Source organism: Lepus europaeus, chromosome 2 (assembly GCF_033115175.1).
Source record: "Lepus europaeus isolate LE1 chromosome 2, mLepTim1.pri, whole genome shotgun sequence".
NCBI lineage: Eukaryota > Metazoa > Chordata > Mammalia > Lagomorpha > Leporidae > Lepus > Lepus europaeus.
In genome coordinates this window covers 143,469,431-143,492,338 of record NC_084828.1, presented here as the reverse complement: position 1 = coordinate 143,492,338, position 22,908 = coordinate 143,469,431, and the positions used below count along the sequence as shown (strand labels likewise).

Genomic DNA, 22,908 nt, shown 5'->3' with positions numbered 1-22,908 from the left:
TCACAGAAGCCTAACTTACAAAGCTCCAGAAACATCTCACGTGCTAGTTCATACAAAGAAATCTATGCTTCATTTCTGATATTTTATCTTCATCTCATATAAATCTACATAGTAATTAGGATGGACTTGGTAGGCAGATTCTATGTATTCTGGACATACTTAGTAACTATACTGTGTCTAGATAACATCAGTGGAACAAGTTACAATACTTCAACAAAACAACAAGAAATACTATTTCCACTGTGACTAATACTTTGGTGATTGTTTATATATATATATATATATTCCCCCCCCCCCACAGGCAGAGTGGACAGTGAGAGAGAGAGAGAGAGAGAGAGAGAGAGAGAGAAAGGTCTTCCTTTTTCATTGGTTCACCCTCCAATGGCCACTGAGGCTGGCACACTGCGCTGATCCGAAGCCAGGAGCCAGATGCTTCTCCTGGTCTCCCATGAGGGTGCAGGGCCCAAGCACCTGGGCCATCCTCCACTGCCTTCCCAGGCCACAGCAGAGAGCTGGACTGGAAGAGGGGCAACTGGGACAGAATCCAGCGCCCCGACCCGGACTAGAACCCGGTGTGCCGGTGCCACAGGCGGAGGATTAGCCTATTGAGCCGCGGCGCTGGCCTAAATATATATATTTTTAAACAGTTATAATACATTTTAATTTAAGTGGCAAAATATAATCTTCAAGACCTTTATAAAGAAGGTCATAGGGAAAATTAAGATTTTCATATTATACTTAAAATTTCAGAAGGCTATTGAAAATTTTGGGGATGATTTATTACTAGAAAGTAACTTCAAAAACTAACACAGGACTGGGACAGACATCTGGTACAACAGTTAAAACACTGCACGGGATGCCCACATCCCATATCAGGATACATAGGTTCCAGTCTCAGCTCCTCTGCTTCCAACCCAGCTTTCTGTTAACAGGAACTCTGGAGTAGCAGGTGATGGCTCAAATACCTGGGTGTCTGTCCATCTAGGAGACCCAGGTTAAGTTGCCAGCTTTTGGCTTCAGCCTGGAACAGCTGCAGCTGTTGTAGACATTTTGGGAAATAAACTAGCAGATGAAAGACATCTTTCTCTTTCAAATAAATAATTTTTTAAATTCAAAGTTATTCATACCTTTGTGTATGGATTTTTCTAATTTTAGATTCATAATAATCAATTAGGCAAAGCAACCTACAAAACAGAAGATACAATGAATTATTTTCAAAATGTATTATACCATCTACTATTCTCTATATAATTTAAAATTACAGGGGTAAAAGTAAATAAAACTTATCTAGCAGGCTTTACAAATTTTAAGTTATTCTTGCAAGAAGCAAATATTACAGTCATATTTGTTATACATTATACTCAACATTTTAAGTGTGTATTCTACTTGTCCTAACAATTGTATCTCTAGTGATCTCTCTCAAAAATATTTGTCCAAGGATGCAATATGAACAGAGCTGTTCACTGTACCAGAGTGAAAAACAATCTACTCTTGAAAACACATCCATACTAAGGAAAAATGTACATTACAAGAAATACTGTAAATTTGTACACAATAAGGACTGAGGAAAAATTAATGTTGTATAACCTAATGTATATTACCTAAAAAAAAAAATATATGTGAATATATGTACTGAAACAGGACTCCATAGGTTCTTAACCAGGGGGAAATATTGTAAGCTAGGGGCCACGTGGCGGGACAGTGCTGGTTCTCACACTGCCTACACCGGGGAGGGGGTGGAATGCTAAGTTTGTCAATGAACAGGATATCACTATACAGTGAAGAACCCTCCCACCCAGCATGTCCACTCCAGCTGAGAGACACTAGGACAGGCACACATCACAATCCTGACATTCTCTGGGATGTGGGAATTAGCAGGGGCAGGCAGGTCTGTGACATTTTACTTCATACTCTTTAATATTGCTTGAGGTTTTATAAGGATGTTTTACTTTTGTAATAAAAAAATAACACTTTCATACTTTTTTAAAGGGATAATTTATGTGGTTTCCTTTCCCTTTCCCAGACCTAATTCAGGTAACTAAGCTCTTAATATCACAATTTCCTGGATTACTTTCTCCTTGCCCCATCTAAACATACACCAACTTTCACACCATCCTGAAAAGATACTTTAATCTTATTTATTCCCTACACAAACCTTCTCACTGCACACGTTCCCCTTATGTTTCCATTCCATTTCCAATCTCATTCTTGGCAAGTTTTATTCACTTTGAGTGAATGTTACCAGCTACCTCTCAACTTTTTTTCCTTTTTAAAATTTATTTGAAAGGCAAAGTTAAAGAAGGAGACCTTCCATCTGCTGGTTCACTCCCCAAATGGCTGCAATAACCAGGGCAGTGCCAGGCTGAAGCCAGGAGCCAGGAGCTTCTTCCAGGTTGCCCATGTGGGTGCAGGGGCCTAAGGACTTGGGCCATGCTCAGCTGCTTCCCCAAGTGTATTAGTAGGGAGCTGGAAAGGAAGTGGAGCAGCCAGGACTCGAGCCAGTATCTATATGGGGTGCTGATGCTGTAGGTTGTGGCTTAACACACTGTGCCACAGCACTGGCCCCATACCCTAATAAACTTTTAGGGCAGACTTACTATATATCAACTGAATTTTCTGAGCAGGTAAGATAGCAGGAAAGTAAACAAGTAAACTGATGAGCAGCATTTAACACTTTGGACCACCCGCTCCTTGAAACATGCTTAGATCTTGGCTATCATGATACTCAAACCCTCAACTCTTCTTTCCCTCTAGGAAATTTGGAGGTCCGCTGGAGTTGGCCCTTCCAACCTGACATCTCTACAAAACTGACTCGGGGCCAAACCACATGATCATTAATAAACTCATTATCTTCCTTCCCCATTATCTCAAACCTAGCTTGAAAAATTATTCTTTTATTACCTTCCTTTCAATATCTACAGCCATTCAGTCTGGATAACCCCTGTCTATCTCTGCATTCTCTCTCCTTTCTTGTAGTCTTATTCAGGCCTTTGTTGTCTATCACTTAGACTATTATAATCCATTAATAGCTTGATTTTCTGTCCCTGGGTTTAATTTCCTTGCTTAGAAGTCCTGAAGTATTTTGCTTGCCATGTAAAAAGTCAAACCCAAACTCTTCAGCCAGGAGTTTAATCCTCTCCAGAGTTTCAGCAGACCTTTCCTAGTGTCTACTAAGATTCTTCCCATCATATCAAATATAGCTCCAGAAGTTGTGGACTATCTGCCATTTCCAAATACACTCAGTTTTCCTGCTACCATATTCCTGCAACAGAAAATCCTTTCTCTCATCTTTCCCTTTTAAAATTCTTTAGGGGACGGCTGGCACCGTGGCTTAACAGGCTAATCCTCCGCCTTGCGGCGCCGGCACACCGGGTTCTAGTCCCGGTTGGGGCGCCGGATTCTATCCCGGTTGCCCCTCTTCCAGGCCAGCTCTCTGCTATGGCCCGGGAAGGCAGTGGAGGATGGCCCAAGTGCTTGGGCCCTGCACCCGCATGGGAGACCAGGAGAAGCACCTGGCTCCTGGCTTCGGATCAGCAAGATGTGCCGGCCGTGGCGGCCATTGGAGGGTGAGCCATCGGCAAAAGGAAGACCTTTCTCTGTCTTTCTCTCACTATCCACTCTGCCTGTCCAAAAAAAAAAACAAACAAACAAAAAACCTTTAAAAAAAAAAATTCTTTGGGGAAGGCATTTACCCTAGTAGTTAAGATGACATTTAAGATACCCATATTCCATTTCACAGTGCCTAGATTCAAGTTCTGGCTTCTCTCTCAATTCCACCTTCCTGACAGTACACATCCCAAGAGGCAAGATATGATAGCTCAAGTAGCTGTGTTCCTACCACCCACACAGAAGTCTCAGATTGAGTTCATGGCTCCTGGTTTTGGCATAGCCTAGTCCTAACTGTGTTGGGCATTTGGGAAATGAACTAGTAGGTGGATGATCTGTTTGTCTCAGACTTTCAAATAAGTAAAAATAAATTCTTAAGATTTACGAAGAAATTAAAATTTCATTCGACAGGTTTACTGTGAGTAGTTTTGGTATTATTGTTTTGAAAAATTTAATGTAGGATAAAGCAAATAATTATTCTAAAGAATAATGGTTTTCAATGTAAAAACATGGTAATGTTAACTTAAACTGTGAAAAAAAATACTTTGGTCCCAGATTCTATCATTTCTAGTTTTTCCCCACTGAAAAGTCCTACAATCAATGACAACAATAAGCAACTCCAAAACCTATACAGTGGTCTCTAAAACCATTCCTCACTAAAAGGAATCAGAGTTCTTCTGATGCATGTCTGACTTGTGAATTACCAATTTAATTTAGTTAAATATTCAGTGTTATTTAGGAAATGTCTAATTCACTTCTCCAGGGCAAAAGAAGTGTATCGGATGCGTTGAGAGTGAGGGGTGGCATAAGCGGAAGAGGGAGAAGGAGACTCTTGTAGTTTCTAAGACATATAACCAGCTCCAAGATAAAACTAGTTTAAAAAAGAAATGCTGAATCTAGCAACATAACATAAAGTAAACATTACTGTCTGTCCAAGATGGTATGAGGAACTCTCTTGCAGAGATAGGCAAACACTCTATTTTGGGTGAAAATGCGCTCTTCTTCCTCCTTTGTTAATCTATAGATATCCTTTTGCAAAGAAGCAATTGTCTCTTGTTGCTCCATTCGTTTTTTCTTATAATGCTGGCATTTTGCCTGTAAGAAGTTTTGTACATACACAATTATGATGTGAAGGACATGCTGCCCTAACAGTATTTTACACACAAGTATCTTCATAGTTTCTACTGAATTATTTCATGCAAGAACTTAGTATTAAGGCTGTTTTTAAATGGACACAAGATACAGAAACACAAACCTGAAAAATATAAATAAAAATAACAATGAAATGTGGAAACTATAGCTCACAATTTCATGCAGACTTATCTCTATAAAACTGATATAATTTTACATTTAGGTTTATATGAAATCAGGAAGGGACAAGTATAAGGATGTTAAAAAAGACAAGAATGAAAATTAAGTTTCTTAAGTGATCAGTGATAACGCAGGACTGCAAATGGTGTAATCAATTTAGGCACTCAGGCAATATGGGACACTGTAAACTCAAGTCAGTTCATAACCAAGAAGTCATCTTTAGGACAGAATCAGGGGCAGCTGTTTGGTCCAGCGGTTAAGTCACTGGCTACCGATGCCTGCATCCCACAATGGAGTGCCTCACTTTGAGTTACGGCTCCAGCTCCTGATTCCAGGATCCTGCTGATATGTACCTTTGGAGGCAGTGGATTACGGCTCAAGCAGTTGGCTCCCTACCACTTATATGGGAGATCTGGATTGAGTTCCCAGCACCTAGCTTCTGTCTGGCTCAGCCCCAACTGTTGCTGTAATTTAAGGAGGGAACCAGTGAATGGGAACTGTCTGTTTTGGTAGGTGGATGTATCTGTATCTTAGATAATTAGTTTTAGATTTTGAGATTTATAAAGACATGTATAAATTCTTCCCTTGTCTTCAAGATATCATTTCCCTTATTTCTCAGTGTCCTTTGAAAGCTCATTAGCAAAAGCATTGTCACTTTTATTATTAACACACTTTTATGAAGCTCAGTGAGAAGACTTTCTTCCATCTGGCTTGCATATTTTCAAGACATGTCCCTCTCAGAACAGGACACTCTTATCTAAGAATACTTGTTGAGACTTAGGGAGCCTCAGGGGGGAAAAGGGTACCAAAAGCTTCTGGTACCATTCCATCTCCCACAAAGCATACACTGTTACACCCAGAAGTGATCCTATTAGACCTCCCTAGAAGCCAGGCAGGGCCTGTGCAGTCACATGATGAGGATGCAAGTCCCAGCTGCATCTAAAAGTTAACTGTGAAATTAGAACTAATCACCAAGTTCTGCACAGTTACAGGAGATAACAGCAATCTACAAAAATCAATTTTAATTCATTCTATGAGGCTAACATTATCCTGGTATCAAAGCCAAAGACAATAAGAAAAAAAAAAAAGAATTATAGCCCAGTATCTATTATAAATAGATATTCATAAAGCAAAACTCAAAACACTAGCAAACCAAATTCAATAGTATGTTAGAAAGATGATACACTATGACCAAGCAGAATTTATGCCTGACATGCTAGGATGGTTCAAACAAAAATCAAAGAATATATTTCACCATGTTAAAAGAATGGAGGGAAGTAAGAGGATCATCTCAATTTTCAGGAATCTAAAAGTACCCTTGGGAGGAATGCAACTCCTAACTTTTTGGGTTTCCTTTTTCCTTTCTGGCATGTGCAGGGCTTCCCACTTCAAAGAGAACTTTTATTCCTTTATGTCAAATGCTATACTAGAACTTTAATATCTTCAACTTCTTAATCTAAGATCTTAGTTTGAACTTCCCTGGTTCTATCCAAGAGACTGGAAGCCAGGTTGCAATTCAGCTTACTCTGGAATAAGATGCATTCGTTTTATGTTTCAAATTTTTTTCTTGAAGTACTACTGTGCCCTGTATACACAGGTAACATAAAGACATAACTAGAGCCTAAAATAAATCTAAGAAGAATTTCCAATATAAGAATTATCAGACACAGGCTATTTTAAAAAATTCTACTTAAAAAATAAAGTGGAATTCCTGGTCTATAAATTATAGACTAGATAATTCACCCAATACTCCTGCCAAGAAAAACTTTAAAAATATAGTAAAATTTGTCATAAATAGGAGTGTCAATTGTTAAAACTGGAGTCACTATGCACTTGCTCCCCATGTAGGACCTCTGTCCTTAATGTGTTGTACTATGAGAATTAATGGTAAAACTAGTCTTCAAATAGTACTTTATACTTTGTATGTCTGTGTGGGTACAAACTGTTGAAATCTTTACTTAGTAAAGAGTAGGTCTTCTGTATATAAAGATAATTAAAAATGATTCTTAATGAAGAAGTGGATGGGAGAGGGAGTAGGAGATGGGATGGTTTGTGTGTGGGAGGGTGGTTATGAGGGGAAGAACTGCTATAAAGTTGTACTTTTGAAATTTGTATTTATTAAATAAAAATTTTCTATAAAAAATGGTCAAATTTTTAAAAAGTGAAGGTACTAAAAAGGCAGTGAAAAAGAAAGCTATGATCTTGGAGAAAAAGGAAACCTAAAGGACTGAGTCTAGTTTTTGGAGTTATATTTTCCCATGTGTGTTTTCAGATACCTGAAGCAGTGTCACAGAAGCTAAGAAAATTAACAGTTTTTGTTCTATTCTTGCTTTGTGTGCCCGTGTGTTTAAGCCTGTTTTAGTCTGGCAGAACTATGGAAACAAAAATTAGACACCAAATAAAGTCCATGGGAAACCTCACACTATACCCTAAGAGGAAAAGTGAACAAGAAATTGACCAGCTATCTTTGAGACTGAAGCTCAGCTTCAAATCATCATCTGACACCAGATCAAGATGACCCCAGATTACTCCTGTACCTAGACACCTACCAGAAGCACATACGGTTATCTTTAGGGTCTAGGCCTCATGGTTACAATTGTGCCAATACAGAGTTCAGCACTTAATAAATAACCAGGCACACCAGAATAGAAACCTAAAGAAACAATAGACTATAAAAATGGATCCAAGGAGAACCAGATAATCAAATTATCAGACACAAAGAATTATTTAAATGGAAGCGAGTTCACATAAAGTTAAATTAACCATTTTGCAGGGAACAATAATGGTATCTAGTACATTCACAATGCTTGCAACCACCATCTATTTCTGTATCAGATATATATTTTATTTTATATATAATGTATTTTATATTTTAAAATAGAGTCAATGTTTACTTACACAAAACAGAAAATTTTAGCAAAACACTGTAAAACAGAAATTCTAAAACTAAAATGAAAATATCCAGAATAAGCAAGATAAAAGATCAAGAAAGAAAACCATGAAAGACATAGGAGAATATATGATAAATGCCAACAGAATTGGAGTCCTGAGAAGAATGGGCAGAAATAACATCAAGACATAATGGTTAAGAATTTGCCAAACTGATGAAAGACATCAAGCCACCAATTCAAGAAGTGCTGCAAAGTCCAAGGAAATCAAAACAAAAATCGCCTATGCACAAAGTAAAACTACTTCAAAATAAAAACAAGGAGAAAATACTAAAAGCAACCAGAGAGAAAGCAGATTGCCTTCAAAGAGTAACTAATTGACAACAGAATTCTCAGTAGAAACAAAGGAATCTGATCATTTCAAATGCTCAAAAGAACTACCAACTTAAAATTCTATACTCAGTGAAAACATTCAAAATGAAGGTGTCCCATACCAAATTAAAAAAATTAACTAGAACTCTCGTACTCTGGAAGTAATGCTAAATGGTACAGCCACTTTGGAAAGGTTTGGCAATGTCTTTAATAAAATAACACAGGGTGGGCATTTGTGGCAGTGGCTAAGATGCCTCTTGGGATGCCTGCATTTGAGTCCCTGATCCTGATTCCAGCTTTCTATGAACACATACTCTAGGAGGCACTGGCGACGGCTCTGGTAGCTGGATACCTGCCACCCATGAGGGAGACTTGTGTTGAATTCCAGGATCCTGGCTTTGGCCTGGGCCAGCCCTGGCTATTAAAGGCATTTGGGGGGTAAACCAGCAGATAGAAAATCTGTATGTTTCTGACTGTCATTCAGAAAACAGAAATCTGAAAAAAAAAACAAAACCTGAATTTTTAAAATTAACATATACTTATGATTGATTCCAGTTTCTACCTATCCACCCAAGAGAAACGAAAGCTCATATCTACCCAAATACTTGAACACGGTTGTTTAAAAGAGCTCTATTTGTTCAGATAGATGAACTATAATAGATCCATAGGATGAAATACTTCTGAGCAAAAAGGACTAAGCAGTTGACACATACAGCCAAAAGAATGAATCTCAAAATAATGAGGCTAAATGAAAAAAGGCTGCATATACATAATAGCCCATGTTATGTAAATTCACCAATAGTCTCAAAATACCCCAAATATTTATCAATTTCCTTGACTTCTTTGTCACGAGATAATCAATGTTTCATTTCCCAACTGGAAAATAGGCAGCCACTAACCTGTTCTAAATTTGGCAATAACTGTACATCAAAATTAGAAGAATGTGCCTTAGGCTGTGAAATGATTATGCTCCAGGGGCACTTTTATCTTTCCCAATTGGTTACCATAAAGATTTCCTTCTACCACAAGTACCACTGAATTCAGCAACATGAAAGCGACCCAAGGATCAGGATGAGTTGCTCTAGTACTAACCAACATCTAGAAAATATGTAACTTGGTACCTGTAAAGTTTTCTGCTCCTTTTCAAGATCTTTTATTTTATTCTGCTGCTGGCAAACCCTATTTAGGGATTCATCCTCCAATTCACCAACTTTGGATTTCACACTCTCCATAATTTGTTCCAAGTCATTGGCACGTTGTTCCTGATGTGCTGCACGGCTCTGTTCTAGCTGAAGTTCATTTCTAATTTAATACACACAATTCTCTCCTTTAGTACTTAAAAGTAAATCAAACCACATAACATATTAACACTTTCCAAAACTTTCTGCATTCAAAATTTCTATCTTCTCACAAATACAGCGTTCCATTACGTATTTACGCCAAAAACCACAGGTTTTTCTACTAAAATGTTAACTATTTACCTATAAAAATAGCTTTAAACTTCATATTCAAAATCAAAACCTAAATTTTAAGGTTCTTTGCAAGACAGTTATTTTTAGAATGCATACCAACAAGTCAAAAGAATTTTTCCATTCTTACTTAAGCTGCTGATTAGTTTCTATAAGCTCCTGTATCATGCTCTGTTGACGTGCTGTTTCTTCTACCAATGTTTTCAAATTCTGTCTCATCCTTTGTGATGATTGCTTGTCAAAAATGATGAACTCTACATTTTGAAAAATAACACAGATAGTAAAAACAGAAGTAGGTAAGGCATTTTTAAGATAAGAAATTTCAAAAGTAAAAAGAACCTTTTCCCCTTAAGGAGCAGAAATAGGATCCGAGTACCTTTAAGATCTTTTCTCTTGACCAGGCACAGTGGTTTTAAGCCATGCTTCATCAACAGCATATTTATGTTCTCCCATTCTGCTTCTTCCTGCTACAATTTTGAGTAAAGACAAAAGAATCAACTTAGATAGAGTGAAGAAATCCCCAATATATATATATATATTTTCCTGTATTTCCAGGTAACAGAGGTTGTTCACCAAAAGGTTTTATTAAATGAGTTTGTATACATAAGATTAGTACACTTACCATTTGTAACACGCTTAGCCACTAACTAGAAATATGCAAATAAGCACAAACTACTGCATCGTACAGACTAATGATAGGGAGGACTTAATGGCAACCTAAAGCAAACAAAAATCTTACAATTTCAGTGAACCAGATTTAACTGCATCATTTAGCAAAGCCTTGCTCAGAAAAACTACAAACTACTTTATATTAACTAAATTTTTTAATACTTGAATTACTCAGAAACAAGTATCATGGTCACAGGAAAAATCTGACTAGTTGGTGTCAATAACTTTTTTTAAAAGATTTATTTATTTAAAGATTTATTTATTTAAGAGTTACAAAGAGAGAAGGAGAGGCAGAGAGAGAAAGAGGTCTTCTATCTGCTGGCTCACTCCCTAGATGGCCACAATGGCTGGAGCTGTGCCAGTCTGAAGCCAGGAGCTTCTTCCGGGTCTCCCACATGGGTGCAGGGGCCCAAGGAGTTGGGCCATCTTGTACCACTTTCCCAGGCCATAGCAGAGAGCTGACCAGAAGTGGAGTAGCCGGGACTCAAACCAGCGCCAATACGGGATGCCTGCATTGCATACAGAGGCTTTACCCTCTATGCCACAGTGCCAGCCCCCATAACTATTTTTAAGATTTACTTATTTGAAAGGTAGAGTTACTGGGGGGGACGGGGGGGGGGCGCGTGGGAAGCGAGATCTTCCATCAGCAGGTTCATTCCCCAAATGGCCGCAACAATGGTCAGGACTGGGTCAGACTGAAGCCAGGAGTCAGGAACTCCATCTTGGTCTCCAACGAGGGTAGTAGGGGTACTTGGGGTGTCTTCTGCTGCCTTCTCAGGCACATTAGCAGGCAGCTGAATTGGAAGTGGGGCAGCTGGGACTTGATACTACACTTGATTTTATCCAAAAGGCCGAGAAGCGATGGCAGCTGGGACTTGAACAAGTACTCTGAAGTACTCTGATATATCCAGACTCACAAGCAGTGGTTTAACTGACTGCACCACACCACTGGCCTGGTGCAAACCATTTTAAATAGTTTCTTGTATAATGGATAAGGTCTAACGTCTATTTCTATTCTCACAGAATCACCCTGACAGACCAGGCAGGCATCATAGTGAAGAACTGAGAGCCTTATGATCCATTTTTAATGTATATACAAGGATCAATTTGGAAACTATAACCAAGAATGTAGGATTTAAGCAAAAAGGGGGCACTGGGAACAGGAGCAGAGAATTTGAAGCAGTTTGTAGGTATATGCTCTCTTGAGCTTGTTTCTCAGAGAACATTCAAAAAAGGCTTATCTTCCAACATGTTACTCAGAGGTGTCAGACCACCATAAACAAGCAACTTTAAGACTGTAAGATGGGGCCAGCATTGTGGTACAGAAGGTTAAGCCACCACTTGCCTCTCATATTGGAGTAACAAAACCATATAATAGTCTTCAATCTGGCATTTCCCAAGAATTATTTGACCAATTACTTGAAGAATTTTTTCAAAGTCAAATTTTCATTTGTACACAACATTCTTCGGCACATAGTAAGAAACACCAGCTTAGACTACTTTAAGCTTACCTGCTTTTCAGCCATGAGTTTGTCTGATAACTGACTGGACTGCTGGGCTTTAGGGGATGCTGGAGACACAGTGGAATCAGAAGAAGTGGAGATTGGCAATAAAAAAATCTGAGTTGCCTAATGAACAAAAGTGAAATGAGTTAAGAGAAATTATACTTAAAAGAACATACTACTCTTGCAGGGCAAATTAGGCCACTCCTGCGTCAAAACTTTATGACTTCCTAGACCGTTGATGGAACAATCATTTGAATAAATGCTATCCTATAATGATCTTCTCTGGAATAAAACATTCTGGGATTTTAGACACATACACACCTCCACACATACGAGAGCAAGAACTGTTTGTTTTAACTAGATAACATGAAAAGCACATGAAACTAATAAACTATTACCTTTTAGAAGTAGCTACTTCCCTCAAACCTAAAAGAATGCTCTCTGATCCAGTTTCAGGCCAGCCTGACAACTCACTGGACTCCAAGAATAAATGGAACGCTACTAACAGGGCCAGAAGAGAGAAAGAGACATCTTCCATTCGCTGGTTCACTCTCCAAATGCCTACTGGCACCTGGGCCTGGGCCAGGCCAAAACCAGGAGCTGGGAACTCCATTCGCATCTTCCATGTGAGTGGCAGGGACCCAAGCACTTGGGCCATCATCTGCTGCCTTCTCAGGTACATTAGCCAGAAGAAGCTGGAATGGAAGTACAGTAGCCAAGACTAAAACAGGCACTGTGACACAGGGGTATCCCAAGTGGCAGATTAAGAAGCTAGGTCACAACGCTTGTCTTGGAGTGCTACTGTCTTAGGATGTCTTTATTCCCAAGTACATCAGAAGCTACCAACAAAGGTGCATGTATATGTGTATGTGTGTGTGTGCACACACAAAAGCTTATATTTAACTTACTCTTTTGTTATCTAATATTCAACCATTCCACAGAAAAACATTTTCTTGGTCTATGATATACAGACAAAATTCCTCCTTTCTAGAAGCAAGATCATCCACATTCATTAAGATCACAGAATAGCAGAGCTTGAAGGGGCAATGGAAACTACCGAGTCCAAAATCTCTAGCTGTTTGCTGTCACAGGAGACAGTATGGTGAGAGCTTGATGTGCTATAATCATCTCATCCCAGAGAAGTGAAATCATCTTCTAAAGATTGAAAAGGAGGTCTCCTGGCCGCCAGTTCTGGGCTCCTTCCAAAGCATTCTCTGTCCTCATGTACCTGCTTCCTCCAAATTACAAATGACCATCATTTATTTCTAGCTAAACCTATTAACACTCAGAGGATGTTACAAATTCCCAAACTCTGCCATTCCTGCTGGTTGACATTACAGATTACTCTCTCCCCTTCAAATCTTGATCTTTCAAATGTCATCCATTATACTAATATCTCCAGCCTTTATTTGAAATAAAGTTCCTTTTTGAAAAAGCCAGCCAACTTTAACTGCTATCATCTTTCAGCTGGTTTTGTTCTTAACTTTATACCAGAGAAATTGCTAAGAATACACAGAAGTAGAAGAATATGATGAACCCTCTGTTTACAACACAGCTCCAATGATCACCAACATTCTTCCATTCATTTTCTTTTTCCTCAATCACATATATCTCAGTATAGTTAGCCCTTTGTAGTCATGGCTTCCACATCCAATATAACCAACCATGCAAACTGAAGACACCGAGGAAAAAATTACATTTGCACTGAGTATATACAGACTTCCTTGTCATTATCCCCTAAACAATGTAGTATAATGCTTATATAGCATTTGTGTTGAAATTATAGAGATGAATTAAAGTGCAGAGGAGAATATCTGTAGATTACATACAAATAGTGTACCATTTTATAAAGAGACTTAAGTATCTACAGATTTTAATATCCATGAAAGAAGCTTGAACTAAGTTCCTTGCAGATACAGGGATAACTGTACATCTCTAACACCCAAGACTCTTAAAACACAGCCTCAATGTCATTCTCACAATAAAATGCCTTAATATCATTTACTGTCTAATCTATGTTCAGTTTCCCCAAAATGTCTTCAAAATGTCCAGTGACTTTTGTTTCAAATCAGGATCCAAATAAGGGTTACATACAGTACTTGGTTGATGTTATTTTCTAAAGTCTCTTCTACAGCAATTCTATTCTCCCTCTCCTCCTTTTTTAAAACAAGCTATTTATTGAAAAAGCAGTCCTTCTGTCTTGTATATACCCACATTTTGGATTTGGTTTATTATGTCCTTGTCAATTAACATGTCTCCAGTAAGTAATACTTATTCCTAATACGTGGATCTCAGTCAGACAACATGTTGAAAGTGTTTAGAACAAGTGCCTGACACATAGCTGAATATGTATATGTATACATACACACATACATCTATCTCAAAAGCATCTAACCTAGTTATCTCTTATTATCTTAGGTTTTCTTCTCCAAATTAAACAAAACCCTCTTTATCAGATAACTGATAAACAGAAACATGTCTCAGATAAGACTAAATTCTCTAAGATTTAAAAAGGCTGCTTTAAAAAAAAAAAAAAAAAAAGACCAAAGCCACCATAGGTTGAAGCTGTGAGGGGGATGGGTTACCCTCTCAGGAGAAGGGTAAAGCAGAGACGTAAACCACCTCTCCCGCGAACCTGAAACCTGGCCTACCCTCTTGTGGGCTATTCTAGTACTTAAAGATCCCATATTAATAGTACTTCTAGGCACCTAACAGAAACAAAAGCTTCTCTGGAGAGAGGCCTCAAATTACCCCCCAAAAATCTTTCAAATAGAACATCTAGCACACTGTAAAGATAAAGTGGTGGAGGCAATGTCATCCATGCTGTATGCCAAAGTCATAGCAGGAGGAGGGGGGAACTCCACAAAGCAGTAAGCTCCTGACTGAACTCAAGCCACCTTCTCTGTGGTTTTTATTAAGCTTAATAATATAGTCATGGGGTTTGGGTGTGGGACTCATGGCTATCAATACTAAGTCAAATTATTATTCCTTATAAAAAAAAAAGTTACAGGAGGTGACTGGAGAAATAAGAGGAAATTTGTCTAGAGCAAAATATTATTGGGAACATGAGTAATGAGGAGTTCTATGAGAAAACAGAACGGAAAGAGCATGCAGGTGCTTGTTCCCAGACACACCCCCCACCCTTGCCTTACACAGGAGTGTATGATGAGAATGGTAGGCACCTACTTAATATTATGGCAGATGGACTGATGTAGAAGCACTGCCATTCTTACAAAGGTTAGGACATTATGCCCCTGCTTGGAAATGTAGAACAAAAGGAACAAGGAACTCTTACATTAGGCAATGGAATAGATCCTGTTGGGGGTATGATTTACCTTTAGAAAAGTAGGATATAATCACTAGAACTTTTTCTATGCAGTTTTAACCTTTTAAAGTAAATCTATTACCCTTTCAAGGTTAAAGTCTAAACCTTAGACTTTTTGTCTAGCACCTTTAGATAAGTTAAACAGGTTTCATTTAGCTGATGCATCCACTATGAATAGAGAAAATATTAATGGGAAGGTTACATTGAGGCCATGAAAGGAAAGTGAAACAAAACAAGATTAATAGAGAGGTTATGCACAGATGATCACTTGTAATGTATTCTTTCTCAGAAAGAACAGAGGCTTAGGGGGAAGAAAACTTAATGAAAAATATGTGTAAAAAGAATATAAAATAAAGCTATGAGAAGGAACAGCAGAATGCTACCTAAATGTTGTCTCATCTCCTTTCTTCGCCAACATTTCCCCTCCTTCGGGACTCCCTGAACCTGCAAAGGCTGGCCCATGGCAACAAAGACATACAAGAAATAAAGACACAAGGAAAACAGAAAAAGCATCAAAAGAATCAACCAACAATAAAGACTTCTTTAACTGTAATTATTAAACACAGACCATGGAACAACTATGCTCACAACAGCCAAATAAAAAAAAAAAAAAAAAAAGCTTGCTTTTCTGGCAGCAAACTATGAGTTACAGAAAATATCTGAAGGGGCCAGCTCTGTGGCATAGCAGGTTAAGCCACCACCTGCAGTGCCAGCATCCCCTATGGGTGCCAGTTCAAGTCCCAGCTGCTCCACTTCTGATCCAGCTCCTGCAAATGCACCTGAGAAAATAGCAGAGGATGGCCCAAGTGCTTGGGCCCTTGCGCCCATGAGGGAGACCTGGAGGAAGCTCCTGGCTTCAGTCGGCCCAGCCCTAGCCTTTGTAGCCATCTGGGGAGTGTGCCAGCAGATCGAAGACTTCTCTCTCTGCATCTCCCTCTCTGTAACTCCACCTTTCAAATAAATACTAAAAAAAAAAAAAAAAAGTATCTGAAAAAGAATAAACAAAAAAAATCCAGAATGAAAAGTTACAAAAACTGAAATTGAGATCTCAAAGTAAATGCTTAACAGTAAATCAGAAAAAGCAGAAAATATTAATGACTATTTGGAGAACTAGAAGAGACTACCTTTTAAATTCTTGAAAGTTTCAGAAAAACACAGAAGACATCCTTCTTCGAATGGAGAAGACACTGATGAAATGTAACATATGTATAACTGGTACCCAAGAACAGAGAACACACTAAAGCAGAAGTAGCATTTGAAATTAAAAAGGCTGAGAAAATCTGAGAATCAATGATAGACAAGCACACACATACTAGAACCTCAATATATTGCAACAACATAGGAAAAAAATCAAAATTACACATATCATAGTGAAATATAGAAAAATAAAAACATGGAGAAGAATCTTAGAAGCAATCTGAGAAGTGCCCGTGTTCATGTCCTGGCTCCACTTTTCATCCAGCTTTCCAATGTGCACCTGGGAGGCAGCAGGTTAAGGTTCATGCCACCCACATGAGAAACCTATATTGAGTTCCAGGCTCCTGGTTTCAGCTTGGCCCAGCCCCAGCTGTTGTGGGCATTTGAGGAGTAAACCAGCAGATGAACAATCTGTCTTTGTTTCTCTCTCTCCATCTCTTTTAAATAAAAAAATAAAATTTTAAAAATCTAAGAAATAAAGGTTACCCTCACAGAAGTGACTGTCAGAATGTCTAACCTTCTTAGCAGTAACAATGGAAACTAATAGTGGACTAGCTCTTTCAATGTACTGAAAGGTAATAATTTTAGAAAAGAATTCTAAACCCAGTGAAAATATCCCCTACCAGCAGCGAGTAGAGTCGCTGCCTGCAGTGTCAGCATCTCAAATGGGCACCAGTTCGAGTCCCAGCTGCTCCACTTCCGATCCAGCTCTCTTCTGTGACCTGAGAAAGCAGTAGAAGATGGCCCAAGTCCTTGGGCCCCTGCACTCATTTGGGAGACCCAGAAAAAGTTCCTGGCTCCTGGCTTCGGATCAGCACAGCTCTGACTGTTGCGGCCAACTGGGGAGTGAACCAGAAGATAGAAGATCTCTCTCTGTGTCTCTGCCTCTTCTTCCCCGTGTAACTTTTTTTTTTTTTTAATTTATTTACTTGAAAAAGATTCCATTTTAAAAAAAAATCCCCTAATAATAAATCAAGGTTATCCCTTGAGCTCTTTCTTCCCAACTTGGGCTCAAAGGAGGGTGGAAGATGAAGGCCATTCTGCCATCAAGGAGGACTCAAGAATACATCACCAATATTCACAAGCCCATCTAGGGAGTAGGTTTCAAGAAGCATGCCCCTTGGGCACTCAGAATTGGAAATTTGTCATAGAGAAGATGGGGAATCCAGATGTAAACACTGACACCAGGCTCTACAGGCTGCCTGGCCAAAGAAATAAGGAACATCCCATATCACATCCAGATGCTGCTGTCCAGAAAACATTATGAGGATGAAGATTCACCAAACAAGCTCCATATATGTTGGTTAAAAACATCATGTGCATGAGAACTGCTGACTGACAAATAATTTTATAAAACTGCAAAAAGTAAAAGTGATAAAGGCAAAAGTAAGGTATTTAAGAAAATAACACAAAACAGTCTGAGAGATCCGTTTTATAAAATACTCTACATGAGATGCTTCATGGAGATGGAAAGACTCCCTGAAAGAACAGCAGAGATGTGGGGGAAAATGAAACACTAGGAAATGGGCGAGAATGAATCCATACGGACTACCGAATATATATATAACGAGATCATGTGTAGTTTAAAAGAAATTAATGTATAATAACAAGAAACAGGGTAAAGAGAGACAGTATTCCAATTTTGTCTACAATGCAGGAGGAAGGTGGTGAAGTATCTGTTAACAGATTTAAAGTTAAGGATACTGACAAATTTCTAGGATAATGACTAGTGAACAGGAAAAAAACATGATGATGAGGATGAATAAGTGAACCAAAAACGAGTGAAACATAAAGAGGTGAAACTAAAAGAAAGCACATGGTCCTTGGTAATATGCAGATTTAAACCTGCATATGTAATTATAATATAGTTAGGTAGCTCTAATTAAAAGACAAAGATTATAAAACTGGATTGTTTTTAAAAATCAAGATATATGCTGTGGAAGGAAAAAAGGCATCTAAACTACCAAAAAGTCATATAAATATATACAGTACATCTAAAAGAATAAAAATAGAAAGGATTCTGGAAAGATAGCATGGTCACAGCAGTTTTTGAATCTTTGAACCCCCACAAAAAAGCAGAAGGAAGCAACTGGGTACCAGCATCTTGGCAAAGCAGGTTAAACTGCAGCTTGTAACACCAGCATCCCATATCGGAATGCTGGTACAAGTCCTGGCCACTCACTTCCAATCCAGCTTCCTGCAAATGTTCTGAGGGAAGACAACAGGGCATGGCCCAAGTGACAGGGACTCTAGGAGCCCCTGGAAAGGAAGGAAGAAACATACATGGTGTAACCCTCCAGGAGCCCTGAGAGACAGGAGAAATACATACATTTTCAGATGCTGCATAAGCCGAGTCTTGCCTATTGCCAAACTGATTGAGCTCTCTGAGAACTCCTATGCAAAATAGGCCACATCAGTATCAGTATCCTGACTGGCTCACAGATTTTTGCCTTATTTCCATCTGTACAGGCCAATCAGATGAACTTAATCCTTTAGAAATAAATACAAAGTCCCAGACACAGCCTTTCATCTACAACCCCTTTGTGTCTCCTCCTTGAAGTCAGAAGCTTTCTTCTCAATAAACTTTCCTCTTTGCCCATTCTTCCTGGTCTCAATGTGCCTCATTCTTCACGGTCACAAGACAAAGAACCCAGTAGGGAGAAAAGAGCTGTAATATAAAGATCTATGACATTTCTAAAGAATCCAGCAAAAAGAGCAATCTACAACATAAGCCTTTGGGTTCCTGAAACTCAAATGGAAACCAGGATGGAATTCCTGGCTCCTGGCTTCAGGATGGCCCAGACCCCACTGTTGCTGGCATTTGGAGAAGTGAACCAAAAGAATGGAAATCAATTCTGTCCTCTCCCTCTCTCTCCCTTTCAAATAAATCATCAAAAGAAAAACAGAAGCAACTAGATAGCAAAACTGAAACCCCAAAACAATATTTACGCCAAAAGCTGTTATTCCCACAAACAAAAATGTGAGGACAAACCACCAACAGCCACAAGAACTGCCTGGTTCCAACATCTGTGCAGAAGTAAAGAAAACTGCAAGCAGTATCTGCTGCTTAGGAGAGAGTGGACAAGAGAGCTCCCAAGCTCACTGATATTCACTGCTGTACTAACATGAGAAGAGCAGGAGAAACTAGAAGGGGTTTTGCCCTCTCATAAGGACAGAAGATGCTGGAGCCCTTAAGAACATTCAAAATAGATATGCTACTGCTCCATGACCAGGCTCATCATGGATAGAAACTTCTGGGGAAGGAATCAAAAGGAGCAGACAGAGGAGAGAAGGAGAGAAGGGAAAGAAAACAGAACCAGGAAATTTTAGAAAACAAACTGCCATATTTGCTAACACCACACAAAAACACAAGAGGGAATACTAAGAATTTACAAAAGCGTTGTGAACTCTAAACCATTATAAAAGCTCAAAAAAAGCTAATTTTTCATATAAAACTGAGCAAAGCAAGGCATTAATTCTATCAGAAGTTTATATTTTAAGAGACTAATATCCCTATAAGAAAAACACATCAGACTGACATGCCAACAAAACAGACTGAAACAATAACCTACTATTTAAAAGTAAGCTAAAATAGAAGGGAGGGGGCAGAACAAGGAGGCAAGTCACTAAGATGCTACAGTGACTACCTCCCCACAGAGATACCTATTTAAACTACTATTTGCACACTAAGTCACCTTTATCTAGAGAAGCCAGTTGAGCATTCACAGTAAAAAGTCACATTAAAGCAAGCAGAGAGGAAAGAGTTGTCTGCCTCTCCCCAGTTCTGAGTACAATCCAATTTTCTTTGGCTATCAAAAAAGCAAAATACCTAGGAATAAACTTAACCAAAGAAGTGAAAGATTTCTACAACAAAAATTATAAATCATGGATGAAAGATTGACAAGAGCACAAACAGAAAGCATCCTGTGTGCATGAACTGAAAGTAGTATCATTAAAATGTCCATACAACCCAAAGTGATTTATAGATCCAGTGCAATCCCTACCAAAGTATCAATGACATTTTTCGTAAAACTAGAAAAAATACTAAAATTTATATATAACCACAAAAGACCCTAAATAGGAAAAAAAAAAAATCCTGAGCGAAAACAAAGCAGGAGTCATTATATAACATGAAATTAAAATGTTACAAAGCTACTATAATTTGGCCAGCGCCGGGCTCACAGGCTAGTCCTCCGCCTGCGGCGCTGGCACCCTGGGTTCTAGTTCCGGCTGCTCCTCTTCCAGTCCAGCTCTCTGCTGTGGCCCTGGAGGGCAGTGGAGAATGGCCCAAGAGCTTAGGCCCTGCACCTGCATGGGAGACCAGGAGGAAGCACCTGGCTCCTGGCTTCGGATCAGCGCAGTGCACCGGTCATAGTGGCCATTTGGGGGGGGGGGGGGGGGGGAGGGTGAACCAACGGAAGGAAGACTTTTCTCTCTCTCACTGTAACTCTGCCTGTCAAAAAACAAAACAAAAAAAAAAACAAAAAACAAAGCTACTATGATTTAAAAAACATGGTACTGGCACCCAAGTAGACAAAGACCAGTGAAACAGAATAAAGACTCAAGAAGTAAACTCACATATCTATAGCCAACAGATCTTTGACACAGGTGCTATGCACATGCATTAGAAAAGGGGAAACCTTTTCAATAAATGGTGCTAAAAAAACTGGATATCCATATTCTTTAGAAAACCAGACCTCTATTTCATGCCATGTTCAAAACTCAACTCAAAATGGATTAAAGATGTAAACATAAGATTGAAGCTACTAGAAGAAGTCAGCAGAAATGCTTCATGACATTGTATTAGGCAAGGAGTTTTGGAATCAGACCCCAAAAGCACAGGAAACAAAAGCAACAATACACAAGTGGGATTACATACCATTAAGTTTCTGCACAGCAAAGGAAATACAGGGAAGAGGCAACCTACAGATGGGAGAAATAGCTGCATGCCACTCATCTGACAAGGGGTTAATATCTAGAATATAACTAACTCAAAACAACTCAATAGGTTAAAAAAATAAAGGGCAAATCATCCAATCTCAAAATAACTAAATTTCAACAAATCAAATTGCCACATTTCTCAAAGGAAGACATTCAAATGGCTAACAGGGACATACAAAATGTTCAACAACATTAATCATCCAGAAAATGCAAATCAAATGAGATAACACCTTACTCCTGTTAGATTGGCTATTGCTGAAGATAAAAGACATCAAGTGTTAGCAAGGATGTAAAAAAATGGGAAGCCTGTATGCTGCAGATGGAAATGTACATTAGTACAGACATTATTGAAATTAAGAAGTTCTTCAAAAAACAAAAATGGAGCTATCATACGATACGGCAATCCCACTACTTGGAATATACCCAAGGGATATAAAATCATTCTGTCAAAGAGACATCCGCATTCCCATATTTGCACATAATTTTCACAACAGCCAAGTGTAAACACTGAGTGTCCATCCACTGATGAATGAATAAAGGTGATAAATACACACTAGGGAACGGTACTGAGCCATAACAAAGGATGAGTGTTGGTTGTCTATCATTTGCAATGACATGGATACAACTGGAAGTCATTATGCCAAGTGAAATAAGCAAAGCACAGAAAACCAAGTATCACATGTCACTCACTTATGGAGTATAATAAAACAGTGATCTCACAGAAGCATATAATGGTGGTTATCAGAAGCTGGGAAGGAAGAGTGGGGAGCAGGATGGGAAGAGTTTGATTAATGAGTACTAAGCAGGGGCTAGAAGTTCTGGAGTTCTGTTGTACACAGAGTGATTATCGATAACCTACTGTAAAGTTCTGTTTTTAAAGCAGTGGGAAGACAGGATTTGAGATGTTTTCACTATAAAGCAATGGTAAATGTTTAAGGAGATAGACATATTTACCTTGATTGGACACTATGCAATTTATACAGGTATAGAAACATCACACAGTACTCATACCTATGCACAATTTTACAATGGTTAAAAATGTTTAATAAAAATGCCCAAAAAAGGACTGGAACTGACACAACTAAATTTGGGTTAATCAAACTGCAAGCAATTTCTCATCAAGTGAAGGGGCCTTGGACACGATGGAAGAAACCTGAAAAGTTTCTAAGCCTATGAAAACCCAGCTTCTATACTCAGACTTGAAAATGAAGGGGAAGATTTAATTGCTTGAGTTTAACCTGAAATACCATTGCATTTTTCTATTCCTTTAAAAATACCTTTATTGAGATGTATTTGATATACAGGTAACTGAACACAAAGTATAAGATTTGGTAAGTTTTGACATTCATATATATCTGCGAAACTGTCACCACATTCAAGACTGAATATATTCATCATCCCTCACAATTTTCTTGTTCCCCTTCGTAATCCCTTTCCCCAGTCTGTCACCCCAGCAGCGACTGATTTGCTTTCTACCACTATGGATTAGTTTTCATTATCAAGAATTTCATATAAATGAGATATACTATTCTTATATGTATCAATATAAATTGATTATTTTTATTGCTGACAGGTGTTCTGCAGTTTGTGTGTCCATTTACCTTCTGATGGACATTTGAGTTGTT

General features: G+C 38.6%; 1 protein-coding gene across 3 annotated transcripts in view; it reads right to left on the bottom strand.

Moving 5' to 3' along the window:
• CEP70 (centrosomal protein 70) overlaps positions 1-22,908 on the bottom strand; it is a 65,327-nt gene that overhangs the window by 32,368 nt on the left and 10,051 nt on the right. For all 3 annotated transcript variants that reach the window (XM_062214149.1, XM_062214140.1, XM_062214157.1), the window contains exons 3-8: positions 11,827-11,943; positions 10,023-10,113; positions 9,777-9,900; positions 9,299-9,479; positions 4,532-4,701; positions 1,128-1,184 (exon numbers count right to left, since the gene is read on the bottom strand). In XM_062214149.1, coding sequence (XP_062070133.1) covers positions 1,128-1,184; positions 4,532-4,701; positions 9,299-9,479; positions 9,777-9,900; positions 10,023-10,113; positions 11,827-11,943 — 740 coding nt within the window. The remainder of the gene's footprint in view (positions 1-1,127; positions 1,185-4,531; positions 4,702-9,298; positions 9,480-9,776; positions 9,901-10,022; positions 10,114-11,826; positions 11,944-22,908) is intronic.